Here is an 18099-nt window from a genome sequence, read left to right on the forward strand (position 1 = left end):
AAGCGGCGCAGATAGTGCCTGTACGCATGCGCACCCGGGCGCAGCCTCTCCGGAGCGAGCTGTCTCATTACGTCACCGCTAGCCTTGCTAGGACGGCAACCGGCGGGAGTTTTTCAAAATGGAAGCGCGGAGGCGCCGCCCAGGCCTCGGAAGGTGCCCGGGAGACCTTTGCGTGGCTGTGCTGTCGCCGGGAGCGGCGGCCTAGACAGTCAAGCCTGATGGGCGCCAACACTCGCTTGCTGCTTGGAGCGCTGCCTCGAAAGGACTGTGTGAAGGGAGCTAATCCGGGGAGCACTGACCGGTGCCTGGAAATATGGCGACCTGCATCGGGGAGAAGATCGAGGTGAAAAGACTCAGTAGGGCAGGTGGGAGTGGAAGTGGCGGGACTCGACGTGGGCAGGAAGGGGATCGGGCGAAGCTAACAGCTGCTGGGTGGGCGCCGAGGTGCTTTGGGAGGGTCCCAACCGCCAGGGGCTCGGCTGTTTGAGGGCGGAGCGACCCGCCCCTCCGAGCTGCGGTGGCGGTGGGACAGGTGAGTAGCTCGCAGCCCCGCCCTTCTGTCCCTAGACACCACGGCTTCTTGTCAGCGATCCCGCCGGATCTGCCGCGCTAGAGCTGGGCAAGGCTGTCGCCCTCTTTCTCCAAGGGGATGGCGGTTACCTCCGGCGGGAGCTGCGGCGGGATTCTGTTCAGGCCCTTAACTCTCAGGGGTTGGCTAGAGGTGGGAAGAAGTTGCTGAGGCTACACTGAGGTTGAGGAACCATATCATTAGGGTGCTCCATCTAGAACCCAGCTGGAAGCTCAGGGAGACCCGCAAGGCGTCAACATGCTTTCCACTCCAGACACCTGCTGTATCGAGGTGTAATACCTACTTGAATTTTGAGTGAAAATTCCCTTCTTTTTCCAGCCCCTTTCTGTTTTTTTTCCTTTGTAATTCTGAAAGTCATCACACATATTCTTTAATTTTAACTTTTAAGGATTTTAAAGTTGGAAATCTGCTTGGTAAAGGATCATTTGCTGGTGTCTACAGAGCTGAGTCCATTCACACTGGTTTGGAAGTTGCAATCAAAATGGTAAGAATATATTAATCAACTTCTCACCTCTACTTTGCGAGTAACTAGAGAGGTTTGCTACTTGAGATGTCAGAAACTCCTTACTTGCGAGCCTTTTCTGTATTGTGTAAAATGCCCATTTCTTAGGCAGAAGACAGTAGATCCAGGTTCAACAGTTGAACTTAAGGATAGCTTAGCAGATTCTTAAAAAATAAATGTTTTATCTTCACAATGTTCATTAGACCTGGTATCTGTCCTAATTTTATGCATGGAGTAATTGTTAGAAATCAAAGAACAAATAATTTGTTTATAATCAAAAGAATACACTTGTGCATAGTTCTGTATTACACTGTAACAAGTTAAAATACTATTCTTGGGGGGAGGGTATAGCTCAGTGGTAGAGTGCGTGCTTAGTATGCATAAGGTCCTGGGTTCAATCCCCAGTACCTCCATTAAAAATAAATAAACCTAATTACCCCTACCAAAAAAAAAATACTATTCTTGATTGTTAGGAGTCAGTCTAATAGGAGTAACGCAAGCAAATTAAGAAGCATTTATCTAAACCAGTAGGCAAAGGGAAGTTTTAACATTTTGCTAAATTTTTGTTGTTATTATAGCTATGATAGTTGAGCTATTAAATTCTTTAAGTTGGTAGTGTGCATTAGAATGCATTGGGTAAACTTATTGACTGTCTACTCTGCCAAGCACTGTGCTAGGTGCATGGGGAAAACAGACCACAGATCTCAAAAAGTAGATAAAAGGACTTAAGAGTATTTTAAAGTATACTCTCTTTTCAAAGTTGACTTGACAATTTCACATTTGAAAGTTTATCATCAACATTTAAACCTCTCATGTTATTTTTAGATAGATAAGAAAGCCATGTGCAAAGCTGGAATGGTACAGAGAGTTCAAAATGAGGTGAAAATACATTGCCAATTGAAACACCCTTCTATCTTGGAGGTAAGATACAAATTTTATTAAAGTGATCAAAGACATTGAATTTTTCTGTATTATACTTTATTATGCCCTTTTACATTTCAGCTTTATAACTATTTTGAAGATAACAATTACGTGTACCTAGTATTAGAAATGTGCCATAATGGAGAAATGAACAGGTATCTGAAAAACAGAAGAAAACCATTCTCAGAAAACGAAGGTAGGCTGTGCTTCTTTTTTTCTTTCTTTTTTCCTTTAAAAATTTTTTTCTTGGTAGATATGAATTCTATTCCTTGTAGTATTGAAGAATATACTATTTTGTAATATTTAGTAAAACTGTTTCAATTATTACTTTGGGCTACAAAAGATTTTTCCCCCCAAACTAAAAAAGCTGTTAATTCATATAAATAATTCATACATTACAGAAGTAAAAAAGGAGAAATTTGCTATCCATCTTTTCCCAGAACAACATTTTAAATTACATCATTGGGCACAATTTACCAAGTGCTTATCCTTTCAAATCTAGAATAAAACTTTTTAGAATGCTATTAATGTAGTAGTTTCTAAGTCAAACACAAATAACTTATTTAAATCATTTATTACAGAAAATATCAAACATGTAAGTTGAGGGAATAATATAATGAGCCCCTATGAACTTCCCACTCACCTTCTAAAACTATCAACTCATGGTCAGATCGTTTCATCTGTACTCTTCTTATTCCCCAGTTTCCCCAAATATTTTGAAGCAAATCATATACACTTTTTAACTTTGAAAGATACAGACATTAAAAAAAAAAGCACAAAGTCACTATTAACTGTCAAATATATTGTCAGTTTCAGCTTCCTCAGTTTCTTGTAAGTAACTTTTTATAGTTCAGGTCAGAATCAATAAGGTCCATATAGCATCACACAAATGACTGTTTTCAAATTACCTTACCCAGCTATTTGAGATTGCAGGCTAAGATTGAAGGCTAAGAAGGGTAGTTGCTGATAGGCTTTTTGTCCATTTGATTCTGTATTTAACCCATTTGGAAAACAATTTGGTTATATGTATTAAAAGTTATGGAGTGGGGAGGGTATAGCTAAATCAGTAGAGCTTGTGCTTGGCATGCATGAGGTCCTGGGTTCATCCCCAGTACCTCCTCTAAGAATAAATAAAATAAATAGACCTAATTACCTCCCCCCACAAAAAAACAAACAAACAAAAAAGTTATGGAAATGTTCATATCCTTAGACTGAAAATAAGACCATAATACAAATTGAAAGTAAATTCATACACATATTGATGAGTACTGCATTTTTCATAATACTGTATAATAGGAAGTCCTTAAATAAGGCAGAACTTGCAAAAGATAGGAAATGAATTATCAGTTTGACTTAATTAAAATTAAGAATGTGTTAGACAAAAGATACTGTTAACAAATTTAAAAGTCAAAGATAGGAAGAAAATATTTGTAAAATAAATGGCTGGCAAATTAATATTTAAAATATAAGGAATGCCTAAAACGAAAAAGATAACTGAATAGGAGAATGGACAGGGGATATAAGTGGACTGTTCACAGAAGAATAAGTATAACTGGCCAGTGAACATATGAAAAGATGCTCAAAGTCAACAATAATCATAATAATGCTAACTAAAATAATGAGTATCAGTTTTACCCATTGGATTGAGATTACCAAATGTTAACAAGGATGTGCTTGAAAATAATTGCCTTTTGGAGGGCAATTTGGCAAGGTATTGAATTACTAAATTTTATCTTTCAACCCAGTGACTCTACTTCTTGAATTTACCATAAAGAAGCACCCCATATATATGCACAAGAAAACAAGCATGTACAAGAATGTTTATTGCTATATTTTTTATAATCTTGAAATGTCAGAAATGACCCAAATATTCATCAGTAGGAATTAAATACAATGGAGATCTGTGTGTACTGACACAAATATTTCCAAGAAATAGTGTGAAGTGAGGAAAAAAAGCAATAAATATATTTTTATACCATTTTTATATTTAAAAAGTATTTATTATGATATATTTCTATAGATTTAAATGTATGTTATCACATAGAAGAAAAGTTTAAAAGAATACATATAAACTGAATAGTGATTACTTTTTAGGAAAGTTTTGGAGGATATCAAAGGAACTTTAACTTGCTTTTCTTTTTTTCTCTTTTTAAAATTTGAATCTATTTATGAATTTTTTATTTGATTGTAAATATTCTCTCTTAATTTCTATGGACTTCTGTTACCCTAGCTAACTCTAGTCTCTCCCAGTTCCTAATAAAATTAAGCTTCCCTTAACTGTATATAGAAGTCTCATCAGTTGCAAAGGACAAAGATTAAAAGGAGTGCTTAGTTGTATTAAAGGGAATTATTAAAGGATATTATGAAATTATCAGAGTGGTATTTTGGCTGGTAAAACTGAGCCATAAACCAGTTTACTAATTATAATACTGGTGTATGTACTAGGGTTTCAAAATGTATTCTAAATACTGAATTTTCAGATTTTCTAAATTATAAGTTTTTTTGTATTCTAACAGCTCGACACTTCATGCACCAGATCATCACAGGAATGTTGTATCTTCATTCTCATGGTATATTACACCGGGACCTCACACTTTCTAACCTCTTACTTACGCGCAATATGAACATCAAGATTGCCGATTTTGGGCTGGCAACTCAATTGAAAATGCCACATGAGAAACACTATACTTTATGTGGAACTCCTAATTACATTTCTCCAGAAATTGCAACTCGAAGTGCACATGGACTTGAATCTGATATTTGGTCCTTGGGCTGTATGTTTTATACCCTGCTAATTGGGAGACCACCTTTTGACACCGACACAGTCAAGAACACATTAAATAAAGTAGTATTGGCAGATTATGAAATGCCAACTTTTTTGTCAAGAGAGGCCAAGGACCTTATTCACCAGTTACTTCGTAGAAATCCAGCAGATCGTTTAAGTCTGTCTTCAGTATTAGACCATCCTTTTATGTCCCGAAATGCTTCAACAAAAAGTAAAGATTCAGGAACTGTAGAAGACTCAATTGACAGTGGACATGCCACAATTTCTACTGCAATCACGGCTTCTTCCAGTACCAGTATAAGTGGTAGTTTATTTGACAGAAGACGACTTTTGATTGATCAGCCACTCCCAAATAAAATGACTGTATTTCCAAAGAATAAAAATTCAAGTGATTTTTCTCCTTCAGGAGATGGAAGCAGCTTTTATAATCAGTGGGGAAATCAAGAACAAGGAACCAGTAATAGTGGAAGGGGAAGAGTAATCCAAGAGGCAGAAGAGAGGCCACATTCTCGATATCTTCGTAGAGCCCATTCGTCTGATAGATCTGGTCAGTCTGGAGCAAAAACGTATACAGTGGAACGATGTCACTCAGCGGATATGCTTTCAAAATCCAAAAGATCAAAAGTAGATGAAAATGAAGAAAGATACTCACCCACAAACAGCAACGCTAATATTTTTCACTTCTTTAAAGAAAAGACATCCAATAGTTCTGGATCTTTTGAAAGACCTGATAACAATCAAGCACTGTAAGGATAATTCTATCAAAAGCATTTTACTTTTCCATAAACATGTTATTAGCACAAACATGAAGCTGCATCTATTTAATTAAGGGGGGAGGCGTTACCTTTTTTCTGACAATGTCAGATGTTCTGTGGGCAATTCTTAACTATGATTTTTGTTTCTTAATAGGAAAAGAATCAGAATGATGATTTTGAATTATGGTTACGAATCTCTTAAAATGTGTGTGTGCTCATGAATGTATTTATAGTATATGTTTAATACTTGGGAATTTTTAATGTCATTATATGAAGTAGGTCTCCAGTGTAATCATATATTAAACATGTTTGATCCCTAAAGTACTCTAATAGTAACTATGCTCACACGCACACAGAGAAAGAGAAACTGAGACTAAGTGATGAATAATCATATTATTGACTGCTTCTCACATGAAGGCTAGTTTTTTTAGTGACTAATTTTTTTTTCTTTTTTGATCTTTGATTTTTATGCTTAAATTACAAGAGGACAGTAGCCATATAGAAACATTATCACAGTGTCATGGGCATCTTGGCATGGGAATTTAGCTTCTCAGAGACAATTCAGTTATGCAAATATTGGGTTCTTCAGTTAATCTAAAATTGTTTAGGTATTAGAAGAGATCTCCCTTTTTAAGTATTCTTATCTTACAAAGTTATTACCTGATAAATTTTTTTTTAGTTCATGAGATTTTTTTTTTTCTTTGTTTAGCTCCAGTCATCTTTGTCCAGGAAAAACTCCTTTTCCATTTCCAGAGCAGACAGCTCAGACTGAAATGGTGCAACAATGGTTTGGGAATCTGCAAATAAATGGTGAGTTTTTAATGGACTATTTATTAAAAAAATTAATGACTTGGACACTTACCAAGCACTGCAGTTTTCTTTTTGGCTTTTCTTAAGAAAATAATGCATTTTTAATAAACTATATTGCAGTTATAGTAATAATAACTGTTAACACATTTTGAGTACTTACTATGCCAGCCACTGTCCTAAATGCTTAACATATACTATTAACTTACTAAATTCTCACAAAAACCATATGAGGAAGATACTATTGTTAATCCTGTCTTACAGATGAGGAAATTGTGGTGCATAAAGCTTAATCTCCCAAGCTACACTGTCCATAAATAGAAGAGACAGGAGTGTAACCCAAGAAATCTGGCTTTACTCTTAACCCTTCTGTTCTTGCAGCCTCTCTATAATAAGTATCTGCTATCAGTGCCTAAGAAATAATCAAGAGATGGTTGACTTTATTTTTAAGTAGAAGGTGATGTGAATGAACCTTATAATATACCAGTGGGACCTCACATACACTAAAGTACATAGCTACAAAACAAACATTTTTAAACAATTGTCATCTAAGTCATTATTTTATTTATAGATATAAAGTTTGAAAGTTAAACATTTCTCATTAATGAACATGGCAGATTCACAGAAGGTGAGTTGGAAAATAATGATGGGAAAAAGAGAGAATAAAAAAGAAACATATGGAAGACACATATGGAGAGGAGGTGATAATTTTTTACTAAGTATCACATTACCTCATAATTACATATTATGGTTGTAATTTAAGCAGACTTGTTATGCAACCTCAAGAGTCTATTTTTTATGCGTATTATTTTCAAGAGCCCAAAAGAATTAATCTTCTCATGTGTACTTGTTGAAAATTCAAGTTTCTGTTTTTTAAACTACAAACAGCCATGTTTAATCTTGCACTTAACCTTATATTGTGTTTATAGATACTTTTATTTAGTAACATGGACATGTCTGAAATAACCTCATTTATAATAATCTAGTAGTGCTTCTGCAATTTTAAAATATATTATTTGGTACAGGATATTTTTTGTCATAATGGGAATTGGGGGAATCACTTTAGTCATTTAAGGGAAAAACTGTGATATAGATTTTTTTAGAGTTTAGCATTAGAAAAATTGCCTTCCAAGTTTTATAGTCTAATCATTTTAAGGGCTTTAAAAAAATAATATTCCCACATGAACTCTAAAACTATATAAAATATAAATGGATAAAGTTCAACAAGAGCTTTTTTAATAATGTGGGTGCAAATACATTTATAATGTTAAATATTAGCAATATTAAAGCTATTTCATATATTTTAGTGTTTTTTGGTTTTAATTGCATATTTTATAAGTAAAGATGGAATAGTTCTGAGCTTAAAGAGAGCAAAATTTACACATCATATAGGATGATTACCTGGGAACTCCTCTCAAATCTGTATTTGTTGCAGCATTGGCAGTTGCTTGTTTAGTATTAATAGGTGACCTAAGTCACTAGTTTGCTTTGATTGAAAAATTAATTTCATATTAACATCCTTTCTTTCTAGTCTTAGACTAAAGATGTTCCTTTGCAGCCTGACTTAAAATGTCCTTTTAAAGTCACTGTTTTATTATGCCATATCTGAAACTGCCTGTTAAAAAAATTATGAGCTTTTTTTTTTTACTAGATTTCTTCTGTTCCTCAAAAAAAAAAAATGCTGTTGTAACGAGCATGACATTGTTTTGTGTAGACTTGACTTTTTAATTATTCACTAAATTGCTTTATTCTATGTACATTACAGCTCATTTAAGAGAAACTACTGAGCATAAAAGCATTAGCCCAAACAGAGATTTCCAGGGCCATCCAGATTTGCAGGACACATCAAGAAATGCCTGGACTGATATAAGAGCCAAAAAGAGCCCCGGTATTTCTGATAATGCACATTCTGCAAAACAGCTGAATACCATGAAATATATGACTGCATTTCACAATAAACCTGAGATAATTCAACAAGAATCTATTTTTGGCTTAGATCCTTTTTCCGAGCAAAACAAGACTAGGGGCATGGAGCCACCATCGGATTATCAGAAACATACATTACGAAGCATTACATCTCCTTTGACTGCTTACAGGTTAAAACCAATCAGACAGAAAACCAAAAAGGCTGTGGTATGTTGATTATTTTTCTAAATCACTGTATTATATTTTCCTTGAGTATATGGTTTCTGCTATTAAACATGGTGTTTTTTCAGTTGCCCCTGTATTTTTGGTATGTATGTGATAAACTCCCTTAAAGAAAAGAGAGTGGGTGTTTATGGAAAAATAGCTCTTATTTCCTTCTGGGTACTTAAAAAATGGTGAATGTGGTGAATTGATATTAAGTTTTGAATTTTAAATTATTGATAATGAAAAACATTTAAAAATAATACTGGCTAAATACTGTGTTAAATATTTTATTCACAATCCTAATAACTAAATTAATATTTAATATTAGCTTTTGCTTTTGTTTTTATTATTTCTACATTTAACCTAGTTTCAAATCAAAATGAAACTAGAAAATATAACTTTAACATCTGAAACTATTTAAAAAAGGAGTATGCACAAAATTAAGTATAGGATTTTTTTTAATGTCGTGTGTGAAGTGGGAATGTGATTTTAATTTTTTAATTGACTCTTTATCCTCTCTGTCCCTTGTTTTCCATTTCACCCAGTCTTGCTTTTGTTTGGCATGCTATTGTCTTTTCAAAGTCCTTATTCTCCACCCTACCTTCTGCTATCTTTCTGCTCATTGGTTAACATTTCACACTTCATTATACCTTTTTACCTTTGCTCCTTAACACTTCACAGTTGTGGTCAGATACACCTCTAGTCTAGACTGTTGCAGTGGAGCAGCTTTTTGATTTTTACTTTAATTTTTCTTTCTGCCATGGTTAAGTACTTTTAACTAATATATATTTCAGAACTGTTCTGGTAAACAAGAGAGTTATTATTGATTTTAGGGGGTTTGTTTTGTTTTATAGGTGAGCATCCTTGATTCAGAGGAGGTATGTGTGGAGCTTCTAAAGGAGTATGCATCTCAAGAATATGTGAAAGAAGTTCTTCAAATATCTAGTGATGGAAATATGGTAATGTGAATTAACTTTATTATCTTGTAGCTTCATCACTTATGCACTTAGCATTCCATTCATTCTATAATAATATTCTTTAAAAAAATTTTTTTAATCAGTTTTCCTGACATGATAGTGTCTCTGAAATTCAAAACTAAAATAGCATACTGTACATATTTAAATAAATTAGTGTGGTTTAAAGAATGATTATAACTAGTAATAAAATCTAAATTTTAGGCTTAAGTTTAAAGAGCAAAAAAATTACTTTTAGAGAATATTTAGCATTTTCAATAGAATAATATTTACTATCACATGAGAGCTCTTTTTATAATTTTAGTAACAAAATACAATGCTCAGACTTAATGGCATATAATTAAAGTTCTTAAAAATTTTTTGGCAGATCACTATTTATTATCCAAATGATGGAAGAGGTTTTCCTCTTGCTGATAGACCGCCCTTACCTACTGACAACATCAGTAGGTACAGTTTTGACAATTTACCAGGTATGTAAATTTACCAAGGAATAAATTTAGATAATGGATATATATATACATAAACTCTATACATGTGGATAGCATAGATTGTAAATATCTTGGCTTCGATCAGACTGCAGGTCCTGTTTTCATACTTTATATCCAGTGAGATGTGCTGTACCTTACTAATCCAATGTTTGTTCATATTCTGTTGTTATAATGGCATTTGATTCTATTTATTTAGTTAGAAACTAACTCTGGAATATTAGTTATGTTACATATTAGTTATATGTACAAATATAATCTGTACACTAGTTATAGTTTGTCTAGAATCATGTTAAAAATTCAACGTGAAGTAGTTTTTGACTTTTGGAAATATTACTGTGCTACATAATGATTATTTATAATTGTGGTTAACCAAATTTGACTCCCAGTTCAGCTTCTGGATATTATGGATTGGGAAATTAACTACTGAATAGTAAGACTTCACCGAGGTGAAAAGAGACAAATAAGAGAATCTATCTAATCTAACCATATTAGAAATTTAAACAGATAAAACTATTAAATACTATAAATACCCATAGTTATAGGGAACTGCAAAAATTAATATAAAAAGAGCTGCACTTCTTTTCCTGAAAGTCATTTGGTTCTGATATCTCAGGTAGAACTCTTTTCATTTATTAAACTTTTCCTTGAATTATTATCTTACTTTTAATAGTGATTTTTTAAATAATCGTGATACTAATCATTAGATTTTGTTACATGCTTCTTGGAAACTTTATTATACTGTCTTTATTTTTCATTAAAATTATGGACTTATATCTCTAAAATATTTTTATTTTGGTAATAGGATTATTAACCTATCAACTTGAATTTTTGAGGAAGAGTAAAAATAAATATTAAACTTTTATAGAATTTATGTCAAGCCAATACTTTATTCCGTAACATGAGGTAACTGTTTCCTTTTTTCTCCCTAGAAAAGTACTGGCGAAAATATCAATATGCTTCCAGATTTGTACAGCTTGTAAGATCTAAATCTCCCAAAATCACTTATTTTACAAGATATGCTAAATGTGTTTTGATGGAGAATTCCCCTGGTGCTGATTTTGAGGTTTGGTTTTATGATGGTAAGTACCATTTAGAAATGGTAATTTTTTCCCTTTAGTTTGTAACTTAGTAGTTGTGGGGGTTTTTTTTCAATTCAACACAGCGAGTTTTATATGTGTGTGCATGTGTGTGTGTATGTATATATATATATCTCCATAATATTTGTATTTCCATATGTAAATAATACAGCAGAGTATATTATATGTCAAATGTTAATCAAAATTTATTTATATATACTTTCTTGTAAACAATTTATTGTCTAAAATGTATATTAATTCTCTTTCCCTATTTGGCTCCAATTTAACAATATCAAGATTGATACTATAAAAACAACATGAAATAAACTATCCTGTTTCTTATTAGAAATTAAATGGACATATACCAAATTATGAGAATAATAAATGTCACAAAAGGATAAGGTTGAACCAGAGACTCTTATTTTTTAAATCTGTTCTCTAGAGATGTTTACTTTTTAATCTATAAAGCTTCCTCCTTTAAGGGATATATAGCATGTACACTCACATAGTAGACATAATTATACCTGTCCTCCACTTACATTTTTGTATGAGAGCAGTGATTTTTTTTTTTAAAATATAAAAATATTAAACTTCATCCACATATATGCAGAAAAGAAAAATGGATGGCCTATATTTATTGAATACTACTTTGAGAGGTTCATTTTATTAATGGTCAGTAAGTGAATATAAATGATACCTTGGAAGGTACTCGGTCCTTCAGTAAGCTAAAGCTGTGTTGGGGTGAGACCCTCACTTTATCTGGCGACTAGCACCATGCCTGGCAGCACCTGCCTAGAACTCTCCTGCACCATGGCCTCGGTCTCCGAGCTCGCCTGCATCCACTTGGCCCTTTTCCTTAATGACAATGAGGTGACAGTCACAGAGGAGAAGATCAATGCCCTCCTTAAAGCAGCCAGTGTAAATGCTGAACCTTTTGGCCAGGCTTGTTTGCAAAGGCTTTGGCCAGTTTCAATATCGGGAGCCTCATCTGCAACGTAAGGGCTGGTGGACCTGCCCCAGCAGCTGGTGCTGTACCAGGAAGAAGTCCGGCCCCTCCACCACTGCTGCCCTAGCTGAGGAGAAGAAAGTGGAAGCAAAGGAAGAATCTGAGGAGTCTGATGATGACATGGGCTTTGGTCTTTTTAACTAAACCTCTTTAGTAACAGATTGAATAAAAAGCTGAGCTCTTTAAATAAATTAAATGAATACATAAATAATACCTCGATCTAGGAACCATTATGTATACTGTTGTATGATAATGAATATATAAATCTAGGAATATTTAAAGAAATGATAAAAGAGTTTTCTTGTTTTTTAAGGAGCAAAGATACATAAAACAGAAGATTCAGTTCAGGTGATCGAAAAAACTGGGAAATCTTATACCTTAAAAGGTGAAAGTGAAGTTAATAGCTTAAAAGAGGAAATAAAAATGTATATGGACCATGCTAATGAGGTATGTACCTACTTGTAGTAGATTTTTCTTAGCAATTAATAATATTGCAAATGACAGGTGAAGTAATGACAGAAAGCACTCTTTTGAAATAGGGCCACCGTATTTGTTTAGCGTTGGAATGCATCATTTCAGAAGAGGAAAAGAAAAGTGGAAATGCTCCCTTTTTCCCAATAATCATAGGAAGGTAAATTTTTGAAAGTTTACTAAATATGGCTTAAATGTTCAGAAATGTTTTTAAAAGTTTCATATTTACATTATGAGCATTTTTTTTGTTTTCTGTAAATTGACAGCTTTAAGAGAATGTATTTGGACATGTCTTTTTCCTTTAGAAAACCTAGTAGTACTAGTTCACCTAAGACTTTATCACCTCCTCCTTCTGTGGATCCAAACTACCTGATGAGAGATACACCATCTTCAAATAGAATCATTAAGAGTGCTGCTACTCTGAAACAGGCACCCATACTCAATCCTTCTGTAAGTGAATATATGTCACTTCTCTACTTTAAACTCTTCAATGATTGCCTGATGTTGATATAAAATTAAAACTCCTTACTGTGGCCTATCACCTACTTACTTTCCCAGCCTCATCCTGGGCTACTTTATCCCACACTCTCTGCTTGAGCCTTGGAAGCCTTCTTTTAGTTCCTTGATTAAGCCAAACTCTCAGGGCCTTTTCACATGCTATTCTTATGACCTGGAATTCTATTCCCAAACCCCTTAACAGCTAATTCTCATCCTTCGGGTCTCAGTTTAAATGTTACCTCAGCATGGCCTACCCTGACCCATCTGAGAAAAAGCTAAATATATTAACATATATGTTTTCTTTTTAGTGGTCAAGTACCATTATCTGCCTTAAAATCCATGATAGAATCATGGTTAAATAAACTTATATTTTTACTCAATGAACTAACATGTCCATGAAGACTATATAGCAATGTAGTAAAATGCAACATTAAAAAATATCTCTCTATGTGTATATATGTATATGTGTACTCACACACACAAACATACAAACTAATTGCAGCTATGAAAAAAGTATACCTTCGGGAAAAAAGACAAAAGAAATCTACCAAAACGAAAACACTAACTTTCTGATTTTTTTTTCTGTTCTGTATTTTTCTAATTTTCTATAATATGATTATTTTTTAATATTGTTTTTAAACAATTAATTTTAGCTAATGAAAATCCACTCATTTTCTACTTTGGCTGGAGGTGGCTTATTAGAATGCTGTGGAATAATACCTTCCTACCTTTTTCTGTTTGTAGATGGTTACAAATGAAGGACTTGGCCTTACAGGTGCAGCTTCTGGAACAAACATCTCTTCTAGTAGTCTAAAAGATTGTCTCCCTAAATCAGCACAACTTTTGAAGTCTGTTTTTGTGAAAAATGTTGGTTGGGCTACACAGGTGAGAAATTTTTAGGAAAGTGAATTTTCTCAGTACAAAGTAGTTCCCACAGTGATTAGACAATTACCAAAAAATATAATTATTTTAAAATTTCTCTTTGCAAGAAAGTTTTTATATGTTTTTTGCGTTGGTTACATCATTAATAATTTTAACATATTTTTATTTGTATACAGTTGGAAAACTCTAGATACTGTTGGTAATAAACTCCCTGCTAGAGCCTGGGTGACCTGTTTTTGCCATTTTGTTTTTAAAGTAGAGGTCATGGTAATGGCTAATTGTTAATGAGCTGAGAATGTACAGGGCATTTTACAAGTTCTAGAAACTATTTGTAATCTATATTACTAGAGTAACTTTGATTAGGCAGAAAAGAATTTTTGCATTTAAAAATTAAGTTTACATTGTTTTAAGCTTTTACATTGTTTTACATTTTTACATTGTTTCAGAATTTTATGTAGGTGTAAACCTTTATGTATATTATCTGAAAGCTTGACTCGTAGAGACTTTTGAGCATAGGACATGTAATTTTTACTTACAGTGAAGTAAAATACAGTCTAGTCCTTAATGAGGGTAGGAAATAAAGGGAAGGGAACTCAACATTTGTTGAGTACCTGCTATGTGGTACTATGTTTTCCACATATATTGTCTCATTTCCCAAAATAAATGTTGATGTTATCTTTTTTTATAGATAGTAAAATTATGGTTCATAATGGATGGTTGACTTACATATTCCTATTCATTAGTTGCCAGAGTCTGGATGTAAACCCAGGTCTATTTGATTCTGGTATCCGTGTCTTCTCTGTACTCTGTTTGGAGTGGCACATTGTATATATTAGAGACTTGAGGAACAAGTTTCAAAAGCAAAGATCTGACAACTCAGGCAGAATAGAAAATCTTATGGCCTAAGAATAAAGAATAGAGAATAGAGTGAAATTCTAATTTAATAAAACGTTGCTTGGTTATTTCCTAAATCTCTTCTTGGTTGGACATACTTTGGTGGAGGGTGGGAGGAAACCTGATCAGATATCCTAGTGGGAAAGAATGGGGAATGGGATTTATGTAGAATAATTTTAATATTATGATGCCCTATTAAAGGAATAATCTGAAAAGACATGAATATTCTCAGTGTTACTACCATCACAGCCCCAAATTTGTAGTTACCTGAAAGGTTTTTTTTTTTTTTTTTACTATATGAAAAACCTTTTAAACACAAATACCTTTTAAGAACTTCATATCCTCTACTGTATAGTAATTATGATGCTTATTATTTTTCTAGTTAACTAGTGGAGCTGTGTGGGTTCAGTTTAATGATGGGTCCCAGTTGGTCGTGCAGGCAGGAGTGTCTTCTATTAGTTATACATCACCAAATGGTCAGACAACTAGGTAAGTTCTTAAAATACTGGTTGACGTTCAGCTCTTTGCTATAATTTTGTTTTCTGTCTGTTGAAATAAATGACCTAATAAAGTTACTGTTTTCATGTTGACAAAGTTAATACTATTATTTAAATTGTTAAATATTCATAGTAGTGCATATCATCTTTTTAACACATATTTTATAAGTATCTACATGAATGCAGGGTAATTGGTATGGATAATCCACTCCAAATGGTTAGATTCCTTTAGCATTAGTATTCCTTTAGTCTAACTAGGTTGGCCCTTTCAGTAGTAATGAACTTCTAAGTTCAAAGTAAAGAGAACATAGAAACAGGGAATCTTTCTTTTAATAGATAACCAGATGATTTTTCCCAAATGAAAAGCTATATCCCCTGATCTAATATAAAGTGATTAATGTTTAAAAGACTTCTGAATGTACACATTCATTCTGAATGAGGATGTATGTCAGGCTAATTAATTTGCTAGCAATGAGGAATCTGGCAATAGCAAGAATAAGCAGTAGTTTGGTTTCCACATTTCAAACCATAACTTCCTGAAAAAGAGGAAGGGTGCTGATGATGCCAATACAAACATGCTACTTTATGATAAGTGCTTTTAGTAGAGAAAATACTTGGGCCAAATATAATTTGTGGTTATCTACCAACTGCTTTGGTGTGTATATATGTAGTTCTATCATTTAAAGAACTCATAAAGTGAGGTTTTGTTAAATCAGCTCTTTCAGACACTCTAGAAAGTAGATATATATATATAAAATGGGTAGAACCCAGGTTCAGGAGATATAAGTTCAGATTTCACTTGATATGGTTTTTTGGAAATTGTTAACATTTAATAGAAATGTATTTATAATGTGTTTAGCTTAGTTTTTTTTTTAAATTAGGGCCTTCAATTTAATGAGGAATCCAGATTTTCAGCCTGCTTTAGAAATTATAAAGTCAGTTCAAATTTTTTAATCTGATTTTCTTTTTATTATTTAATACATTTAGAAATTGATCTATTTTAAAAGGAAACAAATTGAGCATGCTTAACTTGATTTCACTACCTAATAAATAATTTTGTATAATCTTTCTGAGGTGCCTTTTGCCATTGAAGAATTACTAAAAAATGTAACTTGCCTTTTGGTACTCATACAAACCAGGTGACAAAGTGATGATTTTATCTTTTTTTTTGTTTGCTTCATTTAGGTATGGAGAAAATGAAAAATTACCAGAATACATCAAACAGAAATTACAGTGTCTCTCATCCATCCTTTTGATGTTTTCCAATCCAGCTCCTAGTTTTCATTGATTAAAGCTCCTTCTAGATATATAAGTTTAATAAATAACATTTTTGTTGGCTTTCAAGTAAAGTGACTTCTTTTTATTTTAAAAAATTTCTTTAGAAAGCCTTTCCATAAAAGATAATTTTAATCTATACCATATAGATGTATTCTAATGAGAGAACAAAGCAGGAAAAACTTGAGTCACTTAAAAAATGTAGTAGTTAAAAGTTAAAATAGGACACCTAACTTTGCTCTTAGAACATATACTCTCAAAATTACTGTGTTCATATATCTGTATTGAATAACCTTTTAAAGCAAAAGTAGAAATAGTTTGTGGTATGTTTTTGCTGTTTTTGTTTTCCCTACTTCCTAGGCATGTTACGAATCATGGAAAAAACATGCTGGAGTTTTTGAATTTTGAACGTGTAAATGATGTATATTTATGTTATAAATAACATATGTAAACATGTATATATGTTTTATATTTATTTTTGTAGCACCAGTTTCTGATGAAACATTTCTGCAAATGCATTTTATAAAAAATAATAAATACAGTGATAAGTTACTTTATCTTTTGATTTATTTAATTAAATACTTTTAATTTAAAATAAGTTACTCAGTAAACTCATTTTTAAATCTTGCCTGTTTAAAAGGATCCAATTAACTTTTAAAAATTAATTTTGCAAATGGTAAATACATTGGTTCTCTATCTTTATCTGAAAATACTTTTATATTTTAATGATGATAAACATTTTAACACTGAAGAACTTAACAATGCGATTAATTAACATGAGGAAAAAGAATATTTGATAGTGGGACAGCCATTGTTAATGAAATACTCAACATAAAATGGAGAATGAAACTACTTAAATATGATAAACTGTTAAGTCTAATGCTTCCTCTGATTTTTATAATAAGACAAATATTGGAGCCAATTCCATTAAATAGTCAGGAAATACCCAATGTCATAATTATTCAACATTGTTTTGGACATTTTTGCCTAAGGCAGTGAGAAGAAAAATAATAATCTGTAACAAATTCTACAGTTAACATTAATAAGAAAAAGACAAACAACCCATTAGAAAAATGGACAAAAGATTTGAACAAATAATTCACAAAGGAGAAAGTCCATATGATCAACCAAAAGAAAATATGCTCAACCATATTTATAGTTGGAGAAATGCAAAATAAAAACAAAATCATTTCCCTTTATCAAAAAGATTGGTAAAAAATAATAGTGCTAAGAAGAGCAAGGCATTCTCAGTTATTATTGATTAGAGTGTAAATGATAAAGCAATTTTGCAATATCTGTTAGAATTAACACATTTTAATACATTGGTAATCCAACTTTGGCAACGAAAATTATGTAAACCCTTCTCTTAGGGATACAAACATCATTAGAAATAAGAATTTCCCCTTAAAAATGGAAATCATTAACGGAACTCCTAGCTAAATGTTGAAGGCTAAAGACATACATTTTGCTTTGACACAATTTAGGTGTATTTTTCATCATCTTTTTCAGTCTTAATGTGTCTTTATGCTTCAGGTGCTTCTCATACATA

The 18099-nt window shown here is 32.8% G+C and overlaps 2 protein-coding genes, 1 long non-coding RNA gene and 1 pseudogene across 10 annotated transcripts in view; 2 read left to right on the forward strand and 2 right to left on the reverse strand.

The window, feature by feature from the left end:
- The first annotated feature begins 3 nt into the window (after positions 1-3).
- Positions 4-17089, forward strand: PLK4 (polo like kinase 4). Of its 3 annotated transcripts, none has more exons than XM_006178609.3 (16): positions 4-343; positions 978-1073; positions 1917-2012; positions 2094-2208; positions 4529-5543; positions 6262-6362; positions 8125-8492; positions 9344-9448; positions 9831-9933; positions 10881-11030; positions 12347-12480; positions 12573-12664; positions 12810-12954; positions 13747-13887; positions 15161-15267; positions 16461-16619. In XM_006178609.3, exons 1-16 carry the CDS (start codon positions 314-316, stop codon positions 16561-16563), a joined length of 2901 nt encoding a protein of 966 aa, XP_006178671.2. In that variant the 5' UTR covers positions 4-313; the 3' UTR covers positions 16564-16619. The 3 variants fall into 3 exon arrangements, with proteins under 3 accessions (XP_006178671.2, XP_006178673.2, XP_032319073.1); XM_006178611.2 differs by having other exon boundaries at positions 6-343; positions 8356-8492; positions 16461-17089; XM_032463182.1 differs by lacking the exon at positions 4-343 and having other exon boundaries at positions 1921-2012.
- LOC116658336 lies at positions 5190-6202 on the reverse strand. The gene is made up of 2 exons (XR_004313686.1): positions 5450-6202; positions 5190-5350 (listed from the first exon to the last, which is right to left on the reverse strand). It is a non-coding gene; the product is annotated as an uncharacterized LOC116658336 (long non-coding RNA).
- Positions 6231-18099, reverse strand: part of MFSD8 (major facilitator superfamily domain containing 8) — a 48740-nt gene continuing 36871 nt past the window's right edge. For 5 of the 6 annotated variants that reach the window (XR_004313649.1, XR_004313647.1, XR_004313642.1 and 2 more), the window contains 2 exons: positions 14611-14690; positions 6231-6349 (listed from right to left, as the gene is read on the reverse strand). The gene's annotated coding sequence lies outside the window, so the exon portion shown is untranslated. Of the gene's footprint in view, positions 6350-14610; positions 14787-18099 lie in introns of all 6 variants that reach the window. The other variant, XR_004313643.1, reaches the window with a different exon arrangement.
- Positions 11733-12241, forward strand: LOC102523733 (annotated as a pseudogene).

This window comes from Camelus ferus, chromosome 2 (assembly GCF_009834535.1).
Source record: "Camelus ferus isolate YT-003-E chromosome 2, BCGSAC_Cfer_1.0, whole genome shotgun sequence".
NCBI classification, from domain to species: Eukaryota; Metazoa; Chordata; class Mammalia; order Artiodactyla; family Camelidae; genus Camelus; species Camelus ferus.

What these genes read in the sequence shown, in the direction of transcription:
- PLK4 (XM_006178609.3), top strand. Translation starts at nt 314, where the DNA reads ATGGCGACCTGCATCGGGGAGAAGATCGAG. An exon ending in AACACCCTTCTATCTTGGAG is followed by an intron (nt 2,013 to 2,093) that starts GTAAGATACAAA and finishes TTTACATTTCAG; the next exon opens with CTTTATAACTATTTTGAAGA. An exon ending in TGGGAATCTGCAAATAAATG is followed by an intron (nt 6,363 to 8,124) that starts GTGAGTTTTTAA and finishes TGTACATTACAG; the next exon opens with CTCATTTAAGAGAAACTACT.